The sequence below is a fragment of the Nannospalax galili genome, unplaced genomic scaffold (assembly GCF_000622305.1).
Source record: "Nannospalax galili isolate Female #2095 unplaced genomic scaffold, S.galili_v1.0 scaffold1212, whole genome shotgun sequence".
Lineage (NCBI taxonomy): Eukaryota > Metazoa > Chordata > Mammalia > Rodentia > Spalacidae > Nannospalax > Nannospalax galili.
Genome location: NW_008331994.1, coordinates 374273 through 386579, shown reverse-complemented (window position 1 = coordinate 386579; position 12307 = coordinate 374273). Strand labels below are relative to the sequence as shown.

General features: G+C 48.5%; 1 protein-coding gene across 1 annotated transcript; it reads right to left on the bottom strand.

The window, feature by feature from the left end:
• Window positions 1-2813: 2813 nt before the first annotated feature.
• LOC115069268 lies at window positions 2814-10484 on the bottom strand. The gene is made up of 4 exons (XM_029560607.1): window positions 10166-10484; window positions 4740-5270; window positions 4274-4456; window positions 2814-3284 (listed from the first exon to the last, which is right to left on the bottom strand). The coding sequence occupies exons 1-4, from the start codon at window positions 10482-10484 to the stop codon at window positions 3274-3276; spliced, it is 1044 nt and encodes a 347-aa protein (XP_029416467.1). The 3' UTR covers window positions 2814-3273.
• Between the last annotated feature and the right edge of the window lie 1823 nt (window positions 10485-12307).

Sequence of the window (12307 nt, the reverse complement as noted above, 5' to 3'; positions counted from 1 at the left end):
GAACTACTTTGGACATCTGGGCCAGGACCCTCATAGAGTTAACATCTAAAGTTGCCAGGTTGAATTAAAGGGGTGGTGGGGGTTGGCACCACAAACACTTATAACAGTATAGTAAGAATTAAGAATGGCTTAGTCTTAACTTGAGAGGATTGTCCACATTTTGGTGAACTTTCCATGCCTTGGGTCCTGGTGCTGGGGCCTGAGGGTCCTCTGGGTCGTCGGGGTGTGGATCAGCTCTCCAGACATGAGTGTGATGTATCCAGGTAGCAATTCCGTCTACCTTGACTGCCGTGGGTGTAGTCAGGAGCACCACATAAGGGCCCTTCCAGCGGGGCTCGAGTGTTTCACGGTGGTGCCTATCGTAGACCCAATCACCTGGCTGATAATTGTGCAGAGTGGGAAGAGGCGCTGTCTCATAGATAGCTCTCAGTTGGAGCCACACATCCTTATGTGCATGAGCCACTCCTAAGGAATTAAGCAACTGACGGTTATCAAATTCAGCAATTAGTTCAGCTCTTAAATTGGGGAGGATAGGAGGGGATCTTCCAAACATGATTTCATAGGAGGTTAATCCTAACAAGTAGGGTGAATTTCGCACCCTATACAAGGGCGAAGGGAAGGAGGGCCACCCAGTCCCTGCCAGTTTCCATGGTCAATTTAGTAAGGGTCTCTTTTAGAGTTCTATTCAACCTCTCTACCTGTCCTGAACTTTGGGGGTGGTAGGCACAATGCAATTTCCATTTTGCCCCCAATATCTTAGCTAATTCTTGGGTTACCTGAGAAGCGAGGGCTGGTCCATTGTCAGAGCTCAGAAGGGCTGGTATGCCATACCTTGGTAGAATGTCCTCCAGCATCTTTTTGGCTACCACCTGAGTGGTCTCATGCGGCTTCAGTCCATCCTGAAAAAGTGTCTACCAGAACTAGTAGATATTTGTAACCATACTTGCCTGACTTAATTTCTGTAAAGTCCATCTCCCAGTGGACCCCTGGTCTAGAGCCCCTCATCCGAGCCCCTTGTTCCTTAGAATGGTTCTCAGCATTGGTCAGCTTGCAACTAAACATGCAGAGGCGACTGCATCAACAAGTGGGTGGAGATTCAGGACTTTTAAATGAGCATTTTTAAAAAGGTCAGCCATTTTCCTGGTGTCCAGATGAGTGGTTCGGTGGATATGTGAGGAGGTCCTTGGCTAAGTCGTTTGGCAGAATAATTTTACAGTCTCCTGTATGCCACCAAGCATCGATCTTTTGGGTCATGGGGAGTCTGTGTATCAGCTTCATATCCTCTTGGGAGTAATGAGGCTGATCAGGTAGGATGGAGGCGGGGGGCAGGGTCTGGCAGTTGGATTGGCAAAATCTGGAAAGCTTCCAAAGCTACTTCTTTGGCAACCCAGTCTGCTCTCTGATTTCCTCGAGCTATGGGCATGTTGGCTTTCTGGTGCCCAGGGCAGTGGATAATAGCCAGTTTCTTAGGTAGCCATAGAGCCGCCAACAGGTCCAGAATTTCTTATTTTTAATAGTTTTTCCCTCCGCTGTGAGCAGCCCCCTTTCCTGGTAGATGGCTCCATGCACATGTGCCGTAGTGAAGGCATATCGGCTGTCTGTGTACACATTCAGCCACCTGTCCTTTCCAAGCCTAAGAGCTTCAGTCAGAGCTATCAGCTCGGCCCTCTGAGCTGAGGTCCCCACAGGCAAAGCTGCTGCCCAGTCTCAGTCTCAGTTACCACCACCGCCCCTGCATACCTCTGCCCATCCTTCATGAAATTGCTACTGTTGGTGAACCAAGTAGCTTCTGCATCGGAGAGTGGCTGATCAGTCAGGTCGTTTCTGAGCCCATGTACCGGGCTCAGGATCCCTGCAGGCAATCGTGCAGGGGCGTGTCCAAGTCGGGGTCGGGCAGCAGGGTGGCTGGGTTAAGGGCGGTGCTTGGGAGGAACCGAATTCTTGGAGGGTTAAGAAGTAAGCTCTGATAATGGGTAATTCGGGCATTGCTCAACGAGTGGTCCAGTGGCTGCTTAAGAACTCCTTCAATAGCATGAGGAGTGGTGATGTGCAGTTCTTGCCTTAATGTCAATTTATCCGCATCCTTGACTAGAAGGGCAGTAGCAGCTATAATCTGCAGACACGGTGGCCATCCTGCGGCTACTGGATCAAGTTTCTTAGACAAGTATGCCACTGGTCTATTCCAGGGTCCTAACGTTTGAGTCAGGACTCCTTTGGCTATTCCTTTCTTTTCATCTACGTAGAGGTGGAAAGGCTTGGTGACATCAGGAAGCCCCAAAGCCAGGGCCGTCAGGAGGGCTTGCTTAATTTTGTTTGTCCTGGTTTGTTTCTCCATTGCTGTGACAAAGCACTCTGACCAATACCAACTTGGGGAGGAAAGGGTTTATTCAGCTTACATTTCCCAGGTCACAGTTCATCAGGGAGCCCAAGGTAGGAACACAGGGCAGGAACCTGGAAGCAGGAGCTGGAGCACAGGCCATGGAGAAATGCTGCTTACTGGCTTGCTTCCCTGGCCCTTACTCAGCCTGCTTTCTTATGCAACACAGGCCCACTTGCCCAGGGGTGGCACCACCCACAGTGGGCTGGGCCCTCCCTCATTACTCATCAAGAAGATGCCCCTTAGACATGGCCACAGGCCAGTCCAATAGAGGAAATTCCCCAACTAAGGCTCCCTCAACCCAGGTGTGTCAAGTTGACACTAAAGCTATCCAGCACATCGTTAAAGCCCCTTTCTCTTTCCCCCGTCCAAACAAAAGTCCCATTCTCTTTTGTAGCCTCATAGAGAGGCTTAGCCAATTCAGCAAACCCCGGGATCCAGAGGCGGCAAAACCCTGCTGATCCCAGAAACTCCCTCACTGCTCTCCGGGAGTTGGGAACTGGAATTTTCAGCACCGTTTCTTTCCTGGCATCTGTGCACCATCTTTGTCCTTCCTTTAGAATGTACCCTAGATAAATCACTTTTTGGATGACACATTTGTGCCTTCTTAGTGGATGCCCGATATCCTAGCCTGCCCAGAGTCGCCAACAAATCCCTAGTTCCTTGCTGACATAGTAGCACGTCATCAACAGCTATCAGGATGTCATCTACATACTGCAATAGGGTGAGCTGGGGGCGTTCCAGCCTGTACTCACCCTAATCTTCATGAAGTGCCTCATTGAAGAGAGTGGGTGAGCTTTTGAATCCCTGAGGCAGGCGAGTCCAGGTCAGTTTTCCATTGAAGCCAATCTCCAGATCTTGCCATTCAAAGGTGAAGAATGGCTGGCTATCCTTGGCTAAGGGAAGGCTAAAGAAGGCGTCCTTTAAATCTAGTACAGTATACCAGCTCCTGGAGGGTGGCAAGGAGCTCAGGAGGGTATAGGGATTGGGCACTGTGGGATGGATATCCATGACTTGCTTATTTACTTCTCTCAGATCCTGTACTGGCTGGGAATCATTTGAGTTTGGCTTCTTTACCGGAAGGAGAGGTGTATTCCATGCAGACTGCAGGGTACTAGGATGCCCTGGTCTCTTAGCCTCTGGATGTGTGGGGTAATCCCTGACCTGGCTTCATGGGACATGGGATACTGCTTCACCAGAGCCAGAAGTGCTCCCGGTTTCAGCTCTGCCCAGACAGGAGGCTGGTGGGCTGCTAGTCCTACCCACCCCCAGTCTTGGCCCATGCCAAGGGGAACTCCCGCAGCCAGACAGAAACCTCCTCTTCCAGCTGTGGAGCAAGTCCTTGATGCAAGCAGAATTCATCTTCCAACTGTAGGGTTAATACCTGAATGGGGAGGCCCCCCTGATCTGTTAAATAAGCCCTATTAGGTGAAAAATGGATGTGGGCTCCAATTTTGGTGAGCAAGTCTCTACCTAAGAGTGGGTAGGGGCAATCTGGCATGACTAGGAAGGAGTGGGACACCCGGCCCGTGCCTAGGTCCACTTTTCTTTGGGTGGTCCATGAATATTGGTTTATGCCAGTCGCTCCCTGTACCCAGGACTTTTTGTTTGATAATTTCCCTTGGGTCTCTGTTAACACTGAATGTTGAGCACCTGTGTCTACATGAAACTCATGGGTGTCCCCTCCACTCTGAGAGTTACCCTGGCTTGGGGAGGGGATCTGAACCCCGTCCTCCCTATTCGCTCCATTCCCCAAGCTCCAGGACCTGTATTCCTTTACAGACCTGCTCCTGTCCGGCCGGTCTTTCTGGACATTCCTTTCTCCAATGGCCCATTTTCTTACAATAGGCGCATTGGCTTCTCAACAATTTTGGTCACCCTTCTGGCATTTCCTACCTTGTTCAGCAGATAGGTGTTGCAGCTGGTGTTCTCTTTCACCTGGGGACCTGGTCGATGTGGCCAGGAGAATCTTGGCAAAGTCGTGGGTCTGCTTGGCGCTGGCAGTGGCGGCAACCCGGGCCTGTTTGTCTTCGGGACTCTCTCGGTGATTGTAAACTTTCTCAGCCACCACCAGAAGTTCTGCAAGGTTTTATCAGCCAGTCTGTCCAATTTCTGCAATTTGAGCCTACTATCGGGTGCTGACTGGTTCATGAATGCCAGGATCACTGCATTCTTATTCTCGGGTGCTTCTGGGTCCACTGGGGTATAGGTACGGAACGCCTCAAGGATCCTTTCTAGGAATGCTGCGGGTGATTCTGCCCTCCCTTGCTGCACATCACTAATCTTGGCCAAATTGGTTGGTCACCTTGCGGCCACCCAGAGACCCCCCCATTAGAGTCTGGTGGTAGACCCGGATCCTTACCTTCAGCCACATTGAAGTCCCAATTTTCCCTAACCAGGGGGAAGGCTTCATCAATCAGGGCCTGATTGGTGGTAGGATTCCCATCCACCTCACGGAGCAGCTTGCGGGCTTCAACCTGGATCTGGTCCCTTTCTTCAGTGGTGAATAGGACCTGCAAAAGCTGCTGAATATCATCCCAAGTGGGCTGGTGGGTGAACAAAACAGACTCTAGCAAATCAATTAAACCTTGAGGCTTTTCAGAAAATTTAGCTGTCTGTAACTTCCAATTGTAAAGGTTGCTAGTTGCAAATGGCCAATACTGCATCTGCTGGTCCCCTGCTTCATTGAGGGGCCTCACGGGCCGGAGGAGGACAGTAGAGTCTGCCACCAGCCATGGCTGCCCCCTTTGGAGTCTCCTCCGTGTCTGGAGAGGGTGTCCTTCTGCCTCCCAGGGTGGGGCTGCCTCCACCTCCCCCGGAATGTCCTGAGGTTCTGCTTGTGGGACAGGCTGATAGGGGGGTGGCTCAAGCAGGAGTTCTTCCCCTGTGCCTCCTTGCAAAACAGGATAGAGGGGGGTGGAGGGTTTAGTTTCATTTCTCTGCCACTCATCCTCGTGCAGGGTGAGGACAGTTGGCTTTGAGCCAGTTGGGGGAGGAGGAAGGAATGGCTTTAACCATTTTGGAGGCTCCTCCACCATAACTTGCCAAATCATGATCATAAGGGACCTGATCAGGGTGGCCTGGATGGCCATAAATTATATCCTTTACTCTGTAGATGGTAGGCAGGTCAAACGTTCCCTCTTCAGGCCAGCTGGCTCCAAAAGTTGGCCATTCATTCCTGCAAAACACAAAGAGCTTCCCTTTCTTTACTCCTATCCCAGGCTATCAGCCTGGGCTTTGAATTCTGAGAAGTGATCCTGAAAAAGGCTTAGAGGAGTTACTTTGTTCTGTCCCATTTCTTCCAACACAGTAAGAGTCACAAACACAACAAAAAGCACAAACACACAGAAAAATAACACACGGTTAATTGGCGCCTTAAACTGAAAACAGGATGATGGCCTCTTGCCTCCTGGCGGGCGCGACCCACTCCATCCTTCCAAGTCTACCAAGGGAATCCAGTCCTATCAGGTGGGTCCAGTAGTCTCCCGAGTCCCACGGCCTGGGGACTTCCAGCGCATCTGCCTAGACCTCCAACAGGCAATCTTGAAACTGGGCCCAAAAAACAAACCAGAAGCACGCAAGAATGAAAGACACAAAGACAAGAGACACTCACCGATCGGATCAGGTAGACTCTGCACTCTGGGGTCCAGTGGGGGGGGGTCTTGGGGCTCCCGGACAAGCCCCCAAATGTTGTGCCCAGAGAACAGATCCCCAAGAATTGCCACGGAGTCCAGAGAGCATGCAAGAATAAAGAGTCTTTATTCAGGCTTAAGCTTGGGCTCTCAGACAAACCTACCACAAATAAAGACTCTTTGTTCTTGCATGCTCTCTGAACTCCGTGGTAATTCTTGGGGATCCGTTCTCTGGGCACAATGGATCAGACACCCTCTCCTGACCTCTTTGGGCATTGCATGACACAGGTGCATTTATACACATCCAGGCGATACACTCATACACATAAAATAAAAATAATAAAATATTTAAAATGGGAGATAACAGCCAAGCATAGTGGCACAAGGCTGAGGCAGAAGGATTGCTACAAGTTTGAGGCCAGCCTAGGCTACATAGTGAATTACAGGCCAGTCAGGACTACATAGATAATTGAAGTCCTGCCTCAATGAAACAAAACAAAATGGAGGGAGTTATACCAACAATTGCTTCATATGGTTGTTTTGATAAGGAAAAGTTATATTCTTAGAACTTTCTGTATTCATATAAATCCTATTTTGAAGTTTTCTTTGTTTTACTTACTACGTAGATATTTTGAAATGTAACCCCGGGATGCTCAGAGATATTTTATGGCTCTGTGGTGTTTTATTACTTTGTAATACCTTGAAGCTCTCTGATGCTTTCCACTCGCTATGTCTAGCTGTTGATGAAGATGTAAAACTAAGAGAATGGAAAGTTCACCAAATGGTTTAATGAGGCACCTGATCCAATCAGTCCAAGAAAAGTGTAGCTCAAACATGACAGATATCTTAACTTCTGTCAGTGATATCTGTTTTTCAAACTGCAATGACCATTTGACTGATTCCTAGTCCAATTAGCCTAACCTAGCTGTAGATCAGACCGTGCAGATGACCTGACCAACATGCCTGGGATATCTACTTTGTAAGCTATGATGACCAGGTGAACTCAGGAAGGAATATTTCAGAGATAACATGGCCCATCATGAAAAGAAACATAGGGCTTAGGTGTCATCCATAAAACGATGATGTAAAAATGCCTATTTAATCCTCATCTGTACTTTTGTAAATCTGGACACCTTGGTTGCTAAGTCTGGGACCTCTGCATGAGAAAGAATAAGCGACCTTTCTGTCTCTCCTGGGTGAATGCTGTTCTCTTAGCTGTTCCAAGAATTTTTCCATAACAGTTTAGGGTTTTCTGAGGGCCCAAGGCAGTGACTCACATTCTCAGATGGTTACTGTCACTGCCCAGGGCTGAATTTCATGCTCCTGGATTTAGGAAAACAGGTTCCCTTTCACACTGGACTCTTCCCAACTCACAAAGCAACTTTTCACAGACAGGCAAATCTCTCACTGCAGCTCTATACGCTGAAGATCTGAGGGGCAGAGAGAGGAAGTGACTAAACCTAGGGCCCTCAGCTGTGTGTGCAGTATTTCCTGACAAGAGCTCCCCCCTTGCCCAATGTTCATCTACAGAAATCTGAATTTGGGGTCATAGAGCCTTTAGGATCCCCTAGTTAGAGTTCCTAGTTCTGACCCACAGCAGTGCACAGGCAGCTCACAGGTCACGTCTCACCTCCCACAGTCTTGCTCTTTATTGGGCCTGCTATTCCCATTCATCATACAGAGAATGCGTTTGCATTTATTTCGTTGGAGGTTTGTTGTTTTATGAGATATAGCCCCAGCTGTCCTGGGACTCATTATGTAGACCAAGCTGGCCTTGAACTCACAGAGATCGGACTGCTTCTGTCTCCCAAGTGCTGGGATTAAAGGCGTGCGCCACTATGCCCAATTGGTATTTTTTTTTCTTTTCTTCTTTTTTTTGGTCTTTTTTGAGACAGGGTCTCCCTATAGCCCCAGCTGTCCTGGAACTCACTATGTAGACCAGGCTGGCCTTGAACTCACAGAGAACCACCTGCCTCTGCCTCCTGAGTACTGGGATTACAGGTGTGCGCCACCACGCCCGGCCCAATTGATATTTTAAAATACTGTAAGAGGATACAAAAATGTGAGGGGAAGGAGGAGAGAGAGTGAAGACTTGAACAGGAGACATGCAGAAATGCACGGACACACAGACATCATCCACACTTCAATGTTATCACAAAGGAAACAGGAAACACTCCAGGAGCTGGTGTGTTATCTTTGCACAGTAGCCTTTGGAATCTTCTCTATATCACTATGCAATTTTCATATATGTGCTACAAGGGCAGGTACACTTTCACAGCCTTGATAGAGGGGAAAGAACACACTCCATGATTCTCCTAGCCCAAGCATGCATACACTTAAAGGACCGGAAGAAAAGAGACCTGAAGAGATGAGGCTGCAGCCCAGTGGCAGAGCTACAAGACTGAGGTCTAAGTCAAATTCCATGCAGGAAAGAAACAGAGATAAACCAGGTGTGGTGGCATCTGTAGTCCTGAGATTTAGATGGAGGCCAGAGGATCAGGGGTTCAAAGTCATCTTCAGCTACATAGTGAGTTTGAGGCCAGTCTAGGTTACATGAGACCTTGTCTCAAAAAACTATAAATACAACCAGGTGCGGTGGCACAGCCTCTAACCCCAGCACTTGGGAGGCAGACACAGGCAGAGCTCTCTGAGAAAGAAGCTAGCCTAGTCTATATAGCCAGTTCCAGGCCAGTTGGGGCTACAGGGAGACCCTGGCTCAAAACAAAACAAAACCTATTAATAAATTTAAAAAAGGAAAGAAGGAAGGAAGGTAGGAGAGAATGATGTGTGTGGTGGGACATGTTTATAATCCTAGCATTCAGGAAGCTGAAACAGGAGGATTGCCATGAGTTTAAGGCCACCTGGACTATATAGCAAAGCTGTTTAAAAGGGGGGTGGGGCATGGGGCTTACAAGGTCCAACCCTCCTGAGGATCCATAGACAGTTAATGGTTGCTGGGGGAAGGGAGAGACATGCTCTTCAGTAGTGTGACACTGGTAAGGTGCCATGTTCCTGTCAATAACCCCTCACACATGCTCCTTTGAGAAACCCTAATGAAATTCATTGAGTCATCTGGAAAAAAACAGACATGCATGTAGAAGAGAAAGGGGATAGCAAGCGGGCGGAAGGGGTTGAATACAATCAAAATGCATTATATAGATGCAGGGAAATGAACTAATGAAATCTGTTGTTACAAGTAATTAACATAGACTAAACAACAAAAAGGATGAGTGTGTGAGGAATTGAACATATAAATGCACCAAAACGTTAAAAATACAGCTCTCCTGCCAGCATAGTGCTGTACACCTTTAGTCTCAGCACTCAGGGAGGCAGAGGCAGGCAAATCTCTTTGAGACCTAGGCCAGCCTGGTCTCCATAGAGAGTTCCAGGCCAGTTGGGGCTACAGTTTCAAAAAAGACAATAAACAAGTAAAAAGAAAGAAAGGAAAAAAGAAAGAGGAGAGAGAGAAAGAAAAGAAAGAGAGAAAGAAAGAAAGAAAGAAAGAAAGAAAGAAAGAAAGAAAGAAAGAAAGAAAGAAAGAAAGAAAATCAAGCCCTTTGGGAAGAGAGCTGAAGAGATGGTTCAGTGGTTAAGGACACTGGCTGCTCTTGCAGAAGAACCTGGTTTCACTACTAGCACCCACATGGCAGCTAACAATCCATTAGGGGAACTGATGCCCTCTTCTGGTCTCTGCAGGCACTGCACACATGTGATGCACTTACATACATGCAGGCAAAACATTCATACACATAAAATACAGATAAAATATTTTTTAAAATTTGGGGTTTGGTGGCACTTGCCTTTAATTCCAGCACTCAGGAGGCAGAGGCAGGCGGATCTCTATGAGTTCAAGGCCAGCCTGGTCTACATAGTGAGTTCCAGGCCAGCTGCGGCTACAGGGAGACCCTGTCTCAAACTCCTACCCCTTTCCTCCCCACCAACAAACAAAAAACTTTTCCCCAACCTGAGGCCCTTGTGGCCACCTGCCAGGGGAGCCTCTGGTCTGTAAGGAACAATTGTAGGAAGTTGGATTGTAAGAGGTCAGATTGCCATCTCTTGTGACAATCCAGGAAGCAAATGACCAGCACTTAATAAGTAACTGACCCACTTTGGAGCCCAGAGAAAGCCAAGCATGTATGCCTTCCAGTTGGCTGACCCCCAGCTTCCAGGGCCTGCAGCCTCAGACACCTGAGGTCTCCTAGTTTCAGGATCCAAGCCTTCCAGGTTCCCTGGCTGCAACAGTGGCTGTTCTCCCTGCTCCTGCGAGTTGACAGTATAAGGCTTAGCTTTTCTGGTTTCACTCCTCTACTTCCCGGAGACCCCAGTGCACCGTGCCCGAGCAGAGGCGGTGTGGCCGGCTCCCCGGGGTGGGGCTCTGCGTCCTCAGACCGCAGGGGTGTTGGCGGTGGCACTGGAAATGCTGAGCAGACCTTTGGACTCAGCTGAGCTGGAGTCGCCAGAGCCAGTTGACTCATGAACTCCCCCAGGCATAAAATCACAAAAGAGTTTTTGTTAGATGCTGATGGGGCGGAGTGGCTGAGAGATGTGGGAAAGAGAGGCCTGGCGCCTCACAGAAGGGAGGGCAAAACAGGCCCTCTGCAGAGCAGAAGGGGCCGCCTGGAGCCTCCTGGACAGGGAGAGTGCGGCAGAGGCCATCCTCCCGCCTCAAGGGTCCTGTATCCCTTCCTCAGGTAATTACAGTGTGCAGTGTCAGCGAGCCTTGTTCTAGGTGCTAGAGATATGCCAGGCAAGGTTACTTCAGAAAGCAAGCCAGGGCCGAGCTATACAGCTGTCTGGGAAAACCCTTCTAAGCAAAGGAAGAGCTTAAGCAAAGGCCTGGGGTGGGGCTGGCTTTGCCACAGTCAGTAAAGAGGAGCTAGGCCTGGTGACACCTACCTGAAATCCCAGCCACTGAGGAGGATGAGCACAGGACTTCTCTCAAGGTCTGGGATTTAAGACCAGTCTGGATAATATGATGAGACCATGTCTCAAAACAAAAAACGGAAACATTAAGGCTGGGGAACATAGCTCAGTGGTAGAGCATGTGTGTACTATGTATGAGGCTCTTGGCCAGACCCTCAGCACTACCTTTTTTTTTAAAAAAAAAAAAAAAAAAAAAAAAAAAAAAAAAAAAAAATCCAAAAAGAAAGGAAAGGAGGAAGGAAGGAAGGAAAGAATAAACTGGGCATAGTGACTTAACCTATAATACCAAACTTGGAAGGCAGAGGCAGAAGGACTATCATGAGTTTGGGGCTAGCCAGGGTTACATAGTGAGTTCCAGGCCAGCCTGAGCTACAGAGTGAGACCCTGTCTCAAAAAACTAATTAATTAATATTCAGTTTCATGCCTACAATCCTTCATCTGAGTGAGAGACAGGAGGATCTCAAGTTCTCCAGCCTAGGCTACATAGCAAGACCATGTGAAAGCAGAGGTTCTTCAAAAAACTAAAAAAACAGGCTGGAGAGATGGTTTAGCACTAAAAGCACTGGTTGCTCTGGCAGAGGGCCTGGGTTCATTTCCCAGTACCACATGGCAGCTGACAAGCAGCCATAAATCCAGTTCCAAGGGATCCAGCACCCTCTTCTGGTCTCCACTGGCATTACACAACACAGGTGCACTTACATTCAGTCAAAACACTCAAACACATAAAAATGAAAATAAAAATTTTTATAAAAAAAGAAAATGTGGGCCAAGCATGGTGATATGGGCCACACATCTTTAGTTCCAGCACTTCAGAGGCAGAGATAGGTGGATCTCTGTGAGTTCTAGGCCAGTCCAGTCTATATAGTGAGTTCCAGGTGAGCTGGGCTACAGGGAGAACCTATCTCAAAAGGCCAAAATAGCTTCTTCCTTCTTTCTTCTTTCTTGAGGCTGAGGATAACTGAGGCTAGCCTCAAAGTTGCTGTGTAGGTGAGGATGGCCTTGAACTCCTGATCTTCCTGCCTCCACCTCCTGAGTGCTGGAATTACAGGTTTGGTGAACCACCGCACCGGGTTTATGCAGTGATGGATTCAGAACCCAGCCTTGGTGAATGCTAGGGCTGTAGCAGTGGCCAGGAAGAAAGCTACGGCCTCGGAAGGTTGTTTTTGTGACTGTTCTTTGGAGCATTGTTCTAAAAATGGGAAATGACATCTTGCCATGCCAAAGGAAACAAACACCTGCAGTTAAAGGGACACCTTCCCTGAGGTGGCTTTTCCAAGCATCCATGACTATAGCCACGGCCACTTCTCCTGAATGAAGGTTGCCGCAGAAGCTTGACTGGACAAGGGAGTGGGGTGTGGGCTTCTGTTTGCAATGA